Source organism: Acipenser ruthenus, chromosome 21 (assembly GCF_902713425.1).
Source record: "Acipenser ruthenus chromosome 21, fAciRut3.2 maternal haplotype, whole genome shotgun sequence".
NCBI lineage: Eukaryota > Metazoa > Chordata > Actinopteri > Acipenseriformes > Acipenseridae > Acipenser > Acipenser ruthenus.
The window spans coordinates 17,585,617-17,603,752 of NC_081209.1; the positions used below are offsets into that span (position 1 = coordinate 17,585,617).

The 18,136-nt window shown below is 42.3% G+C and overlaps 1 protein-coding gene across 2 annotated transcripts in view; it reads left to right on the forward strand.

The window, feature by feature from the left end:
- Positions 1-16,088, forward strand: part of LOC117428309 (leucine-rich repeat-containing protein 49-like) — a 169,897-nt gene extending 153,809 nt beyond the window's left edge. For both annotated transcript variants that reach the window (XM_058994887.1, XM_034047188.2), the window contains exons 17-18: positions 10,957-11,110; positions 15,741-16,088. In XM_058994887.1, coding sequence (XP_058850870.1) covers positions 10,957-11,110; positions 15,741-15,956 — 370 coding nt within the window. In that variant the 3' untranslated portion in view covers positions 15,957-16,088. The remainder of the gene's footprint in view (positions 1-10,956; positions 11,111-15,740) is intronic.
- Positions 16,089-18,136: the final 2,048 nt, after the last annotated feature.

An 18,136-nucleotide genomic window follows, 5' to 3' on the forward strand; every position in this document is an offset into this window, starting at 1 on the left:
GTCTTTGCACTGTCACAAAGGTAGGTTGTACAAGGCAGCTGATTGACGAAAGTCTTTTTTATCTGTTGTAATATAGTCAGGGGTTAAACAAAATTAGAATCTGGCAGTCCCCATACAAGGACCATCAGAAATATTAGTCTGCGTCGAGAGCAATCTAATAATAACCAGACATAACAACCAGGATTCTTAGGGATATGCAAACTGGAGAATAACTCCCGTTACTACAAGAAATGGAAGGATGGTTTAGCTGTACCGCACACCAGGTAAACTCTGTGTTTGTCACACAGCTTCAATGCTATAGGTTTAAATAGATTACTTTGTTTTGCTCTGATTTTGGCAAGGCATATGCAGAGTTTGTCTCTAGAACAATAGTTTAATTAGCGTTTCACAAGGTATATGATTGAAAATTAACATTGAACTAATTCGTATACCATTCAAATATAATTTAATCATAATATCTGTGTTGCCTCATTGTGTCATGAGGATTGTTCATGATCTGCTTTTGTGCTCCAATTCTATGTTACTCAGTACTCATTTTTAAATCTGGTCCTTCTGCGGACCTGCAGACCACTTATCTGAATCCTTGAATGTAATGTCATTTGTAACATGCTCATGCTCACAGTGCACCTCAGAAAGTCTCTACGCAGAGAGCCCTGCAGTGCTGGCACTGCGGAGCCGGAGAGCAGCACTGCCAGGTTCTCAGGCTCATCAGTGATATGCTGAGAAGTGAGTCCTGAAGCACTGGGTGTAACCTGGCACCCTCTCCCTGCTCCCACAGCAGCAAGTACACTGGGAAACCCTGATTCAGGACGCAGCCACAGGAAATAACAATAACAACATCCCTTACCATAGTAAATATACGGTTAAAGGTGCATACATTCTTTACATATATATTTTTTAACATATTTACACACTTTACATTTTTGTTTTGCTTCCTGAGCTAAAGCAGAGCTTACATATGGCATTCATACCCTCCTGCTGCTGCAAGTAGCAGCAGAGGATGGCTGTTTGGTCACAGAGAGACAGTGTGGCCAGGAGGAAGCTTGCGTGCCTGACACATACTATGAAAGAATGTAGTAAACATTCACCCAGGATTTATTTTTCAGTGTTAAAATGAACATGATTGTGGGACACTGCAGTTTTAAAAAGGTGTGCAGTATTAGTCCCTGAGTGGCTCATCTGGTAAAGGCATGGACTTGTGATGTGCAGGGTGAGTCATGCAGTCATTTTGTGTCTTAGCTGTGCAGAGTTGCCAAAATTGGCAGGGACTGTTTATCCCTAAAGCAGACACCTGCAGGACTGGCCTTGGTCCTCCAGAGGCTGGTAGCTCGCCAGGATCTCCTGAGCTGCTGTGGGTATCCGCTGTGGAGCCCCTGGGGATCTCCTGAGCTGCTGTGGGTATCCGCTGTGGAGCCCCTGGGGATCTCCTGAGCTGCTGTGAGTATCCGCTGTGGAGCCCCTGGGGATCTCCTGAGCTGCTGTGAGTATCCGCTGTGGAGCCCCTGGGGATCTCCTGAGCTGCTGTGGGTATCCGCTGTGGAGCCCCTGGGGCTCTCCTGAGCTGCTGTGGGTATCCTATGTGGAGCCCCGGGGATCTCCTGAGCTGCTGTGAGTATCCGCTGCAGTAATGTGAATATAATTGGACAGTCAAAACTGGGGAGAAAAACAGGTAAAATAATTGGGCACACAAAAAAATAAAAACGTGTAGCAGTTTGCTTTCAGTAGGGGACTGTGTGACTGGGTTGACTGAGAAATGTGGGCAGGATTCCAGATAACGTAATGCCACCAGATCTCCAAACCTCTCAGGAGTGCTGTTCTGTTCACAGGTTTTCACACAGCATCACTCAGGATCCATTATTGCTGCAGACAGGAATACAGTGGAACACAGGTGGTACACTCGACAGCAAGCAATGCATGAAAAATAAAAGGGTAGTCACAGGTTACATTCTGTAGAGAATGCGGGCACAGTATATATATATATATATATATATATATATATATATATATATATATATATATATATATATATATATAAATTTATGGGGATTAATTGATTCATCTGTCCACATTTTTAATAAAGGTAACAATCTTATAGTGGCTGTTCTGCATAGTAATACTTAAAAAAATCAATAGAATCTAAAAATTAAGCCCAATAGGAATTTGGTCTTTTGACAAGCATTTTTATTATTAATTTTATTTAAGTAAATGTAAGAAATATTCACAGAAAATACATTCATTCAGGCCACTGTCAGTCACATACCTGAAAACACAAGACAGGTGGGCTGCGTTTCCAACATCGGTTGCTTCATCTACCATTACAGCTGCGTCTGCTTTTATTGCTTCTAGCAGAGCCTGAGACACCGAAGAGATTAAGTAATTCTGAATCTTGTTAGAGGTAGCTGAAAATACTGTGGCTATCGACAAGTGATTGCTTAACATGCTGTTGTAGTCAGAAATCAGAGAAAGTAATTTCTCATAATTACCTCTGTTTGAGGAATTGGTGCCTTGCTTGCCAAGCTAAACAACAGACTCAATCAAGCGTTTAAGAACCTCACAATCTTTTCTTACTTGCTCATTGTGATGTATTGTATCCCTACACTTCTGCTCACCTAGTTGAACATCGATCCGGGTTTGTCCGAAGGTTTGGAGTGTTACAGTGGCTTGCAAGTGACTTTGGGAACGCTCATGTTTTTGTGCTGACTTAATTAGACAGCCTAGATTGCTGTGGCCAGTGCTGTTCCATATCGCCTTTTCTGTACTGAACAATCTCCCATTTTTTCTGAGAAAGTTCTTCTTGAAAATTGATTCGTAACCAAATCAACTACGATGTCTCCGATGTCTGATGACAATTTTGTTTTGTAATTTGTAAAGCGTAATTTGAAATGCTACTTCGAAGTTCTCAATAACGGTCTCTATTGTGCGAAATTCAGCTATTCTTACACCTCTTACCATAGCATATTTATGTCCCGCTCTGCTCACTAATGATTGGACAGCTGCAGAACCAGGGCAGATCTTTGACTTTCCCATTGGTTAAACTGCCAAGACCTTCAACTGAAACTGAGAATACCTTCAACGTTTTATGTCCCGCCTCCGCTCACTTATGATTGGACTACCGCGGAGAAAATGCAGATCTTGTTATTTTATATACAAAAAAATATATACACAGTACTGTGCAAAAGTTTTAGGCAGGTGTGAAAAAATGCTGTAAAGTAAGAATGCTTTCAAAAATAGACATGTTAATAGATTATATTTATCAATTAACTAAATATTTGGTGTGACCACCCTTTGCCTTCAAAACAGCATCAATTCTTCTAGGTACACTTGCACAAAGTCAGGGATTTTGTAGGCATATAGTCAGGTGTATGATTAAACAATTATACCAAACAGGTGCTAATGATCATCAATTCAATATGTAGGTTGAAACACAATCATTAACTGAAACAGAAACAGCTGTGTAGGAGGAATACAAGTGGGTGAGGAACAGCCAAACTCAGCTAACAAGGTGAGGTTGCTGAAGACAGTTTACCGTCAAAAGTCATACACCATGGCAAGACTGAGCACAGCAACAAGACACAAGGTAGTTCTACTGCATCAGCAAGGTCTCTCCCAGGCAGAAATTTCAAGGCAGACAGGGGTTTCCAGATGTGCTGTCCAAGCTCTTTTGAAGAAGCACAAAGAAAGAGACCGTAGGGGGAGCAGGAAACTCCCAAGGAAACTTACTGCAGCAGATGAAAGACACATCATGCTTACTTCCCTTCGCAATCGGAAAATGTCCAGCAGTGCCATCAGCTCAGAATTGGCAGAAAACAGTGGGACCCTGGTACACCCATCTACTGTCCGGAGAAGTCTGGTCAGAAGTGGCCTTCATGGAAGACTTGCGGCCAAAAAGCCATACCTCCGACGTGGAAACAAGGCCAAGCGACTCAACTATGGACGAAAACACAGGAACTGGGGTGCAGAAAAATGGCAGCAGGTGCTCTGGACTGATGAGTCAAAATTTGAAATATTTGGCTGTAGCAGAAGGCAGTTTGTTCGCCGAAGGGCTGGAGAGCGGTACACAAGTGTCTGCAGGCAACAGTGAAGCATGGTGGAGGTTCCTTGCAAGTTTGGGGCTGCATTTCTGCAAATAGAGTTGGGGATTTGGTCAGAATTAATGGTCTCCTCAATGCTGAGAAGTACAGGCAGATACTTATCCATCATGCAATACCATCATGGAGGCTTCTGATTGGCTCCAAATTTATTCTGCAGCATGACAACGACCCCAAACATACAGCGAAAGTCATTAAGAACTATCTTCAGCGTAAAGAACAAGAAGGAGTCCTGGAAGTGATGGTATGGCCCCCACAGAGCCCTGATCTCAACATCATCGAGTCTGTCTAGGATTACATGAAGAGAGAGAAGCAACTGAGGCTGCCTAAATCCACAGAAGAACTGTGGTTAGTTCTCCAAGATGTTTGGGCCAACCTACCTGCCGAGTTCCTTCAAAAACTGTGTGCAAGTGTACCTAGAAGAATTGATGCTGTTTTGAAGGCAAAGGGTGGTCACACCAAATATTGATTTGATGTAGATTTTTCTTCTGTTCACTCACTTTACATTTAGTTAATTGATAAATATAAACTATTAACATGTCTACTTTTGAAAGCATTCTTACTTAACAGCATTTTTTCACACCTGCCTAAAACTTTTGCACAGTACTGTATGCTAGAGGTCAAAATGAGCCACCAGCCACCAGCCTTGAAGCAAAACTGGGGATAGGACATTTATTTCCCCTTATATGCCCCTCAGACCTCTTACTTACTCAGTATCATGGTATGTCTGAACAGCTAATTGTCCTCTGAAAATCTACAAAGGATTTTAACGATTAAGCCATCTCACAAGTGCAGTGGTGCTCCAAAATGTTATCCGTTTATAGGAATATATAACAACTAGGGGTGGGGCCCTTTTTTGCCCAGTTTTTCCCACTCAGGCCCCATGCTCTCTAATTATTTTGGAGATTATGTGTAGGATGCCTGGTAAATAACTATCCAAGCAGATACAGTAACAGAGAGTTTAGCAGTAGGTATAAGATAACATATTAAGAAAATGCAGACACATTTAAAGTATTCCTTTAAACTATGTGTGTCATTGGGAGAGAGGCTGTGGTTTGGAAAGAGCGGGTTTGAAGGAACATTGAATGAGGTAATCTTCTCAATGACAGCCTCAGTCTTTGTCTAACTGAACACATAAGCTCTAGGGTATAGAGTTAATAAACCAGGTGCCAAAATAAACATGTTTTGTGATGAAAAGCTAAAAAAAAAATGTTGGTACTGGGTACATAAAATACCAACCACAGTGAATTTATTTTCAACCACACTGCCACTGTGTGTCTGCTTGTAATCCATAAATGATTCTGACCTTGTTAGGGTTCAAAGCTGCTCCCCAAAACACACCATTAAAAATCCTTTCCATTGGTTTTCCTCAACTCATAATACACTGGTAATCATTGTGCTATAGGTCTCAAACTGTGGTCTGTGCAGGATGCTGTTGATGTTGAATACAGAAAGGGTTGAAAAAAATAATGATGACTAAAAATCTCCATTTTCATCTCACCAGTACTGTTACTCTGGATCCTAATATAATAATCATTAGGCTAAACACTCTGTTATGCACCGCAATATAAAAATGAACACTAGCCTATACTACAGTTGGGCAGCAGTGTGGAGTAGTGGTTACGGCTCTGAACTCTTGACCGGAGGGTTGTGGGTTCAATTCCAGGTGGGGGACACTGCTGCTGTACCCTTGAGCAGGTACTTTACGTAGATAAAGTATAATGTGAAATAATGTGTAATGTGACATCCTGTAACAATTGTAAGTCGCCCTGGATAAGGGCGTCTGCTAATAAATAAATAAATAAATAATAATAATAATAATAATAATAATAATAATAATAATAATAATAATAATAATAATACACTCCATTTTCAGCTATCCAAGACTGTAACCCTGCATTTTAATAAAGAAAACTAAAGCCTAACCTGTCGCTCTTTATCTTTTCAACAAATTGTTCTGCTAAAGTATAAAAGGAAGTTGGTAGTATTTGCCATTGTGCCTAAAGGAAATGGATTCAGAACAAAAGATCGAGAGGAAGTATGTAGCAAATATCTTCTTGTATAGGCGCGTCCAATTATGTGGGTCACATTTAGTCTTTTATATGACATTGTGGCAATGTGCCCCGCCCCTGTGTGCAATTGTGTGTTATGTGTTGTATGTTGCGTGCGTGTGTTAATGTTGGTGTATAGTCATTGGTACATGGGATATAAACGGGTCTGTGTTTCACGTGTATTTAAAAATGTAGATTTGTATTTAGGCACGAGGAGGGCACAAATCACTTCACGTGCTGGTAAAATGTAATGTGTGGTCACGGGAGTACACTTAACTAATTCACGTGCTGGGATTCAAGAGTAATTAATTAGTAATTGAATCCCAGCACAACAGTATATATAGATGCACATTTCTGTCACTCGGGGTTGGGTGTTCGAGAGTGGAGAACGGGTGAGGAGAAGGAGGACAGTTTAAGTAGGAAAGGAAATTAAACTAAAATAACCATTTATTTTACTCACCGTGTTTGTTTGTCTCCGTGCACCGTTTGTCTGTGTAGTCCGTTTTGTTTGTCTATTTATTTTGGCGTGAAGTGCCGTGTCCTGTTTTGTGCTTGTGTTTTTGTGTTTAAAACCTTTTATTTTCTGTTCTGTTTATTAAATGCTGAGCGCGATCACACGCTCAGCTTAACCAAAACTCCAAGTCTCTGTGTGTTACTTCCTGGCTCTGGTCTGACGCCACCCACTCCGGCCGTCTTTGTGACAGACATTTTGTCATCTTTATCATTTTATGTCTGCCATGCATGTCCTTAAATGTAAGCAAGCTTAGTCAAAAATAAACTATCAGAAATCTTTCATTTTACTTTCGACTCAGTCTACCGATGCTGATCCTTACACATTTGATGGTCTTTCACCATCTTTGTCCTCCTAGATTGTTCAAAAAGATATCTGTGTTCAACTTTGAAGTCTTTGTACAAATTAAACCAGGAGTTTAAAAAGAGCTCCTATTGCCTTTTTTAAAATAATCTCAGCTATGCTCAGTGGAGTTTGAGAAAAGGATGGCCAGGACAGTGCATGTATGTTTTTCGAATGTACAGAATTTCAGCGAGGGATGACCTGGAATGTGTGCAGTGGTGGTTGCTCGTTCTGTCTGTTCCATCATCTGATTCCAACACCACTATGGTCTGCAGATACAGATCAAGCCGGCGTTCCTTCCTCAGGAAGCGCAGTGCTAATCGGAGCCTGGAGGTGGGGGTCAGGGCAGGATATTGAGGAGGGGAGATGAAAGAAACAATTCCTGAACCCAAATCACACTGATCCCCTGCACAGAGCCAGCAGGACTGGACCCCTCCCCTCCACTCCACAATCTGGAATAAATCACTCGACCCGGCTCGTGGTGCTGCATAGCTGCCATACAGGTACCTACTGAACCAAGCCAGCAGCTTCCTGAACTGAAATCGCATTTATATTACTCTTTTGCTGTACTGCTTCGGATTCATAGACAGTGCTAGGGACTACAGTTGGGCAACTCAAGTGTGTTTCGGATTTCACGAATATGGCATACGGATATGGGAATGTCAGTTACAGTACTGTTCTTTCCTAGAGAGTAATGTACTATAGTGTAGTCAACATACACATTGTAATTACAGACTTGTTTTAAAGCAGCTGCACAAACCGATTATTCGATTGGTCGGAGCTAACTCTCCACAGGTGAGGCGTTGGTGCTGATTGGGCTAATTTACCCCTCCAAGTGAAACAACTGAAGAAACAGCTGCTTGGATTTGTGTGGATTGCTGATCTCCACAGAGTCAAAGCAAAGCAGTAAATCAGAGGAGCTGTTTCTTCACTTGCTTTGCTTTGAATGATAAATGAGCCCATTCAACACCAATTCCCCTCACCTGATTGTTAGCACCTCATTTCCGTGGAGAGCGCAATCAGAATAATGGAATAAGGGGTTTATGCAGCACTGATCAAAACATAGCAAGAAGAATGGAAACACAAATCCATTATTAATATTTTCTTTTTTTGCTTTAAAAACATGGAGTGTAGTCAGCAGTCTCTGCAGTTTGTACTGCAGTTAATAGTGTTACTTCACACATAAACATGGAGCTGCAGAGAACAGATATGTGTCTTTTACAAAAGCTGTGGTCTGCCACAGTGGGGTTCAGTTTTACACTCAAATGTTCCTCCATTGTGAGCAGCACTGAATGCTTGTTGTCTAGCCTTCATGCCTTTCAGCAATGAGGCCTGGGTCGAGGTCAATCCTCAAATCTCAAAACCGGGACACATTGTAAATAATTGATAAGACTAATTAAATCATTTAAATATAGGTTATTTAATGGTTATTAAATAGCCATTCTCTCAGTATTTTTAATTTGTTTTTATTTTCAGCAGCTAGCTCATTTGTAAGTACACTCCCATGTGTATAATTTGTGGTTCATTAGTTGAACTTCCAATGTTGTATTATAAACATATTGCTACTTTTTATTGTGTATTATTATTATTATTATTATTATTATTATTATTATTATTATTATTAATAATAATAATAATAATAATAATAATAATAATAATAATAATAATAATATGTAACACAATTTTTGTTCCTGGGTAGTAAGCGTTATTTCCTAATTGCTTATGCCTCAACAGTATAGAAAATGGCTATTATTCCCCACAAACTTTGCTTTTGTGACCAGGACAGTGATATTTTGAAATTTACCTATTTCCAATGAGAAAACGGGCGAATTTGTGTCTTTTCGTTCACATAAAGTCAGAAAAAAACAACAGATGAATCCAAATTAACATGTATTTATACTCAAGTAATACAAAAATGACTACAAAAGATTTAGAAGTGAGTAGTTTTTCGAGATTTCTGGTTACAGGCGATTCCGATTGCATTGTGGCAGAAGCAGAGCCCATCTTGACGGGTGAAGAAGCTAGAAAAAGGTTGGTGACGCCTCCTCTGATCTGCGACTTGCACACTTTCTTCCAACAAGTTCCACTGCTTGAGCCTAGACGTCAAAAGCTCGGCATTGGACTTGGTGAGACCAAGATCTCTAATCAAGTCGTTGAGGTCTTTTTGGTTGGGGTAGTATGGGTTTCTCTCCTCAGCTCCACCTCTGAAATTGTCATCTGGATCTACAACGTCTACCTCGCTCTCTGACTTGCTGCTCTCTTCTAAAGACGGCTGCTCTCTCTCCGGAGGAGTGGGTACGAGGAGCTCATGGCAGTGTGGCACTGGGGCGATGGATGAAGGAAGGTCCGGATACATGATAGCAGGTGCATTCTTGCCAGTCTGACGTTTGGAAGGCTCCACCATGCAGAAGTAGCAGTTGCTTGAGTGGTCAGTGGGTTCCCGCCAAATTCTTGGGATAGCGAACTTCATGGCTCTCTTTTCCCCTCTGTACCATCCTACAAAAATACATTGATTTCACCCATGACTAATGTGTAAGAGATTCTCGCAACATTTTTCATATATGATATTGAAAACATTTTAAAATTAAAAACTTTTACAATTTAAAAATTTTTAACAAATTTTATAACATAAAATTCCGAGCAACAATTGTCCATCTTACCTTCCAGAGTTTTTTTGCAGTGCTCGCAGGTGAAATGAGGTGCCCAGGGTTTGTCTTGATCCCCGACAGGCATGCCAAAATATGCCTTGTAGGCCTCACACATCTTAGCAGATGCTTCCACGGAGTACTTTTTCGCTCTTGTCTTGATAAATTGGCCGCAGACATAGCAAAATGCGTCTGCCGGATGCTTGCAGCCTCTTGATGCCATCTCAGAAAAATGCAGATATGTATCCACTTAGGCAGCTGGAACTAAACTGAACTGGTGGGCTAAGGCCCCTGTATTTATACTACTATTTATATTACTGGAAAGTTCTAGAAGTTACTCCAAGTTTACTCAGCACTGAATCTATCTGGAATGTTCTGGAAAATAGGTAAATTTCAAAATATCACTGTCCTGGTCACAAAAGCAAAGTTTGTGGGGAATAATAGCCATTTTCTATACTTTTGAGGCATAAGCAATTAGGAAATAACACTTACTACCCAGGAACCAAAAAAAAAAAAAATTGTTACACAGTGTAATAATAATAATAATAATAATAATAATAATAATAATAATAATAATAATAATAATAATGAATTCTGTAGATCGTCGTTAATAATAATGAATTCTGTAGATCGTCGTTTATATTTTGGCATTTTTCTTTTTTTTTGTCACTCTGTGCGTCAGGCTCTATGTATTGACATTGTTGATGTGGTTTAACCTGGTGGATTCGGATGCTTGCAATCTCTCGCTGCTCTGCCTACCACTGTCTTAGGCTAAATCCTGCCAGAATTGAACAGCTACAAATTACTGTATTACACAACTGTTGGTTCATATTGAATATAAACTAAATGAAAACGCATGGTGCACTGAGGAATAAGCACGTAAGTCTGTGTTAATCACTTTATAAAAATAATGTTCTTGATTACCCTACTACCTTTTTCATTTTAATTTGTTTTCACTGCAGGTACCATAAACTAAGTTACATAGGAAGTGATTGTTTACGTTATTTTGACAAAAGGTATTTAGAGTGTGTCGCACTACAGGAAGTGGCTGAAAAACGGGACTTTTTAAAGATTTTCAGAAAAATGTCGGGACACCGGGACCTTTGATGGAAAACCGGTAATGTCTCGGCTAAACCGGGACATCTGGTCACCCTATCCATATCACCCAACCACCAAACTAAATAAAATCTTCCCATGAAAGATTGTTCTCCAGACTTTCTGAATCCACTTTATGGGCTGAGGTTTTTATTTTGTCTGTGGAAAGGTGAAGAAGGAAGTGCTATGGACCCTGCTCACTGTCTCTCTCTCGGTCTCTCCAGGAAGCATCAGCTGCAGTTCCTGCTGGAGGGACGGGGGCGACAGACGGGCATGAGCCCTGTGGAGCTCCGGGAGAACAGGAAGCTGCTGGGAGAGGGGCTGGGCCGAGCCATCTTCAACTACCCCAGCAGAAACGGGGACACGGACAGGAGCGAGGTACAGGGGATTGCTGGGGGGACCAGATCATTCTAAGGTAATAATATAAATAAACTAAGTCAAGCTGTAGCAGGGTTGCATTGCAGTCAAGGCTCGTCAGCGGTAGAAAAGCAAACCCAGAGACAGAAACTGCCGTTTAAGGGCAAAGCGCACTTCAATTAAAAACAAGAACAACAAATAAACAAAGGCATGAGGGCCAAAATAAGTTTTTCACAAACAAACAAAATACTAACACTGCTATTTCAGGCTGGGCCTTCATCTTCACTGAAAAATTTAGAAACACAAAGTTTAAAAATTCACCCCAAACTCCTCCATTAAACAAAGGATTCTCCCTTTCATACCATGTGGCTTGGACTTGATTGAGGATCAGTTATTCAATCAAGACCCAGCCACATGCCGCCCGTGTTTTTGGCTGGAATGGAATTAACCTCATCCCTGACAAAATGCCCCCACACTTTTTACACCAGCAGGGCTTCTGCCTGCCTGCCCTGCAACACAAGCGTTTTGGATGATTTACCTACAGCATCACAAGATCTGCTTATTACAAGAAAGAATAGATATTCACAGTGCACTATCCTGTTGGAGGTCAGTTAAATAATTAAAGGTCTGATTGGAACAAAGTCCTGCAGTGGGATGGATTGGAAGAGCCAAGGTTACTTACCCCTGATCTAGTTGACTTGATTTCTTATAGTTTTACCTTGGATTTCTGATTGAGCATTTTGAAACTATAGATGGGACCAGATAATTGTGTTCATAATTGACTTGTGTGAGAGGCACACCTAAGGTACAGACGTGCTCAAATTTGTTGGTACCCCTCCACAAAAACCGAAGAATGCACAATTTTCTCTGAAATAACTTGAAACTGACAAAAGTAATTGGCATCCACCATTGTTTATTCCATATTTAATAGAAATCAGACTTTGCTTTTGATTTTTTATTCAACATAATATTGTAAATAATAAAACTAATGAAAATGGCATGGACAAAAATGATGGGACCGCTAACCTAATATTTTGTTGCACAACCTTTAGAGGCAATCACTGCAATCAAACGGCCAAAATGGTTTAATAGATCAATTAAAAAAAAAAATTCAGCAAAAAAAAGCACTTTACAGAGCGTTTAAAAGGGACCAAAAACAAAGCACACAGAAAGAGTACTTGGAACTGCAAACACAAGTCAAAAAGGAAGTTAGAAAGGCCAAGAGAGAGATAGAAATCAATATTGCTAAGGGGGCTAAAACCAATTCCAAAATGTTTTTCCAATATTATAACAGCAAGGGAACATTCAAAGAGGAGGTTAAATGTCTAAGAGACACAAATGGCAAAATCATAGATGAAGAAAAAAAAAATAGCAAATGTATTAAATGATTACTTTTCACAGGTTTTTACAAAGGAGGACACGGACAACATGCCCCACATGTCGATCTGTTCCTATCCAGTTTTAAATAACTTTAGCATAATAGAGGCAGAAGTGTCAAAGGGACTAGGAGCTCTTAAAATAAACAAATCCCCTGGGCCGGATGAGATCCTCCCAATAGTACTCAAAGAAATGAAAGAAGTTATTTACAAACCGCTAACCAAGATCATGCAACAGTCTCTTGACACAGGGGTTGTACCAACAGACTGGAAAATAGCAAACGTAATACCGATCCACAAAAAGGGAGACAAAACTGAACCAGGTAACTACAGACCAATAAGCCTGACTTCTATTATATGTAAACTTATGTAAACTATAATAAGATCCAAAATGGAAAATTACCTATATGGTAACAATATCCTGGGAGACAGCCAGCATGGTTTTAGGAAAGGGAGATCATGTCTAACTAACCTACTTGACTTTTTTGAGGATGCAACATTGAAAATGGACAACTGCAAAACATACGACATGGTCTATTTAGATTTCCAGAAAGCTTTTGACAAAGTCCCGCATAAAAGATTAATTCTCAAACTGAACGCAGTAGGGATTCAAGGAAATGCATGCACATGGATTAGGGAGTGGTTAACAGGTAGAAAACAGAAAGTACTGATTAGAGGAGAAACCTCGAAATGGAGTGAGGTAACCAGTGGTGTACCACAGGGATCAGTATTAGGTCCTCTGCTATTCCTAATCTACATTAATGATTTAGACTCTGATATAGTAAGCAAACTCGTTAAATTTGCAGACGACACAAAAATAGGAGGAGTGGCAGACACTGTTGAAGCAGCAAAGGTCATTCAAAATGATCTAGACCGCATTCAAAATTGGGCAGACACATGGCAAATGAAATTTAATAGAGAAAAGTGTAAAGTATTGCATGCGGGCAATAAAAATGTTCATTATAAATATCATATGGGAGATAGTGAAATTGAAGAAGGGAACTATGAAAAAGACCTAGGAGTTTATGTTGACTCAGAAATGTCTTCATCTAGACAATGTGGGGAAGCTATAAAAAAAGGCTAACAAGATGCTTGGATATATTGTGAGAAGTGTTGAATTTAAATCAAGGGAAGTAATGTTAAAACTCTACAATGCATTAGTAAGACCTCACCTAGAATATTGTGTTCAGTTCTGGTCACCTCGTTACAAAAAGGATATTGCTGCTCTAGAAAGAGTGCAAAGAAGAGCAACCAGAATTATCCCAGGTTTAAAAGGCATGTCGTATGCAGACAGGCTAAAAGAATTGAATCTATTCAGTCTTGAACAAAGAAGACTACGCGGCGATCTGATTCAAACATTCAAAATCCTAAAAGGTATAGACAATGTCAACCCGGGGGACTTCTTTGACTTGAAAAAAGAAAAAAGGACCAGGGGTCATAAATGGAGATTAGATAAAGGGGCATTCAGAAAAGAAAATAAGAGGCACTCTTTTACACAGAGAATTGTGAGGGTCTGGAACCAACTCCCCAGTAATGTTGTTGAAGCTGACACCCTGGGATCCTTCAAGAAGCTGCTTGATGAGATTCTGGGATCAATAAGCTACTAACAACCAAACGAGCAAGATGGGCTGAATGGCCTCCTCTCGTTTGTAAACTTTCTTATGTTCTTATGTTCTTATGTTTTCTGTAGCTCTCAATGAGACTTCTGCACCTGTTAACAGGTAGTTTGGCCCACTCTTCCTGAGCAAACTGCTCCAGCTGTCTCAGGTTTGATGGGTGCCTTCTCCAGACTGCAAGTTTCAGCTCTTTCCATAGATGTTCGATAGGATTCAGATCAGGACTCATAGAAGGCCACTTCAGAATAGTCCAATGTTTTGTTCTTATCCATTCTTGGGTGCTTTTAGCTGTGTGTTTTGGGTCATTATCCTGTTGGAGGACCCATGACCTGCGACTGAGACAGAGCTTTCTGACACTGGGCAGTACGTTTCGCTCCAGAATGCCTTGATAGTCTTGAGATTTCATTGTGCCCTGCACAGATTCAAGGCACCCTGTGCCAGGCGCAGCAAAGCAGCCCCAAAACATAACCGAGCCTCCTCCATGTTTCACTGTAGGTATGGTGTTCTTTTCTTTGAAAGCTTCATTTTTTCATCTGTGAACATAGAGCTGACGTGACTTGCCAAAAAGCTCCAGTTTTGACTCATCTGTCCAAAGGACATTCTCCCAGAAGGTTTGTGGCTTGTCAATATGCATTTTAGCAAATTCCAGTCTGGCTTTTTTATGTTTTTCTTTCAAAAGTGGAGTCCTCCTGGGTCTTCTTCCATGGAGCCCACTTTCGCTCAAAAAGCGACGGATGGTGCGATCAGAAACTGACGTACCTTCACCTTGGAGTTCAGCTTGTATCTCTTTGGCAGTTATCCTTGGTTCTTTTTCTACCATTCGCACTATCCGTCTGTTCAATCTGGGGTCGATTTTCCTCTTGCGGCCGCACCCAGGGAGGTTGGCTACAGTTCCATGGACCTTAAACTTCTTAATAATATTTGCAACTGTTGTCACAGGAACATCAAGCTGCTTGGAGATGGTCTTGTAGCCTTTACCTTTACCATGCTTGTCTATTACTTTCTTTCTGATCTCCTCAGACAACTCTCTCCTTTGCTTTCTGTGGTCCATGATCAGTGTGGTGCACACAATGATACCAAACAGCACAGTGACTACTTTTCTCCATTTAAATAGGCTGAATGACTGATTACAAGATTGGAGACATGTGTGATACTAATTAAAGAAACTAATTAGTTTGAAATATCACTATAATCCAATTATTTATTATCTTTTCTAAGGGGTACCAACAAATGTGTCCAGGCCATTTTAGAATATCTTTGTAGAATAAGCAATAATTCATCTCTTTTCACAGCTTCTTTGCTTTATTCTATGACATACCAAAGGCATGCAAGTATACATGACAAAATAGCTTTTAATTTCATCACTTTTCAGGAGGAATGAAGCATTATTTCAATGAGCTGTAAAGGTACCAACAAATTTGAGCATGTCTGTAAATACATGGGCTTGTATACAGGATGCAGATGTTTTATAGAAATGGAATAAAGTAAAACATATCTTACAAGACTGGTAAATAATGGTCTGAAGACCAAAGGACTAACAATGTTTTGAATGAGCAGCGAATTTAGAATTCAGAATCCTGTAAAGAGCAAAACATGTGTAGCATGTTTGAATACTGAGTACACTGACAGCTCTGATGTGTTTGTCTCCGTCTATTTCAGAACACTCCTCACGCTGGCCAGGAGAGGGCGCAGGTGAGCCGGTGCTATGTGCAGGGACTGGTGAGGGAAGCAGCAAGCACCAACCTGAAAGGAGAAGCTCTTCACAAGCTCTGGTCATCACTGTTCATGGAGCTGGTCCGAGACAGTGTGGTGGAAATGAGAGACCGATCAGCCTTCCGCAGAGACTGCCTTCAGAGGATCTCAGAGTCCAAATAACACCCAGCTGCTCCTCACACCACATCCAGCACACTTCTCACACCACACCCAGCACGCTTCTCACACCACACCCAGCCTCCTCACACCACACCCAGCACGCTCCTCACACCACACCCAGCACGCTCCTCACACCATACCTAGCCTCCTCACACCACACCCAGCTGCTCCTCACACCACACCCAGCTGCTCCTCACACCACACCCAGCACGCTCCTCACACCACTCCCAGCTTCCTCACACCACACGCAGCACGCTTCTCACACCACACCCAGCCTCCTCACACCACACCCAGCTTCCTCACACCACACCCAGCACGCTTCTCACACCACACCCAGCTGCTCCTCACACCACACCCAGCTGCTTCTCACACCACACCCAGCATGCTCCTCACACCACTCCCAGCCTCCTCACACCAGACCCAGCACGCTTCTCACACCACACCCAGCACGCTTCTCACACCACACCCAGCACGCTTCTCACACCACACCCAGCTGCTTCTCACACCACACCCAGCATGCTCCTCACACGACTCCCAGCTTCCTCACACCACACCCAGCACGCTTCTCACACCACACCCAGCTGCTTCTCACACCACACCCAGCTTCCTCACCCCACACCCAGCACGCTTCTCACACCACCCCCAGCTTCCTCACCCCACACCCAGCACGCTTCTCACACCACCCCCAGCTTCCTCACCCCACACCCAGCACGCTTCTCACACCACACCCAGCCTCCTCACACCACACCCAGCACGCTCCTCACACCACACCCAGCCTCCTCACACCACACCCAGCATGCTCCTCACACCACTCCCAGCTTCCTCACACCACACCCAGCCTCCTCACACCACACCCAGCTTCCTCACACCACACCCAGCCTCCTCACACCACACCCAGCACGCTTCTCACACCACACCCAGCTTCCTCACACCACACCCAGCACGCTTCTCACACAACACCCAGCCTCCTCACACCACACTCAGCAGCTCCTCACACCACACTCCGCCTCCTCACACCACACCCAGCCTCCTCACACCACACCCAGCATGCTCCTCACACCACTCCCAGCTTCCTCACACCACACCCAGCCTCCTCACACCACACCCAGCTTCCTCACACCACACCCAGCCTCCTCACACCACACCCAGCACGCTTCTCACACCACACCCAGCTTCCTCACACCACACCCAGCACGCTTCTCACACAACACCCAGCCTCCTCACACCACACTCAGCAGCTCCTCACACCACACTCCGTCTCCTCACACCACACCCAGCCTCCTCACACCACACTCAGCCCACTCCTCACACCACACCCAGCCTCCTCACACCACACAGCCCACTCCTCACACCACACTCAGCCCACTCCTCACACCACACCCAGCCTCCTCACACCACACCCAGTCTCCTCCTCACACCACACCCAGCCTCCTCACACCACACCCAGCAGCTCCTCACACCACACCCAGCCTCCTCCTCACACCACACCCAGCCTCCTCTCACACCCAGCCTCCTCCTCACACCACACCCCAGGGACTAATGTGCCACCTTTTGTTTTCAGTATCAAAACTTTCCTGAACACAGAAAACAAACATACTGTTGTCCGGACATTAAGGATTTCTGACAAAGCCATTATAAAGTGTCTTCCGCTAGTCCTGCTGCTGCTGCTTCTGTGAAAGCACTGAGAAAGAACTCTTGCCTTCACACCTCTCCTTCTGCTATATGTGTTTTGCCCCAGGCATGTGGATAACACAGGGTTGTATGAGCAATGGAGGGCAGAGATAGTCACCCCATTTAAAAAATATAACCAGAATAGTAAAGCTAGGTCAATTTGTGCAAGTGAGAGGCTTGAGTGGTACTCACAGAACTTCAGATATGTCCGGGTATCAGACCTGTCTGAGCAACAGTATTCATGTCAGCTAGTAAGAACCTGTTAAAGCATGCACAGCTAACACAATATGTATGCATTGCCATCCTTAAATCTCACATTTTCATATATGAAAGATGCACACATTGGGCTAAATCCTCAAAGCTGTGTATTCCAATTCGTCATTCGCACTTTTTTTTTTTATTTCAGAAAGGAGAAACACAACCCAATAAAGTTACCAAACCTGAAATAAACAACCAAGACTTTTAAATCAGGGGCTTGATGAGGTAACACATTGTTACTTATTCGGGTTATA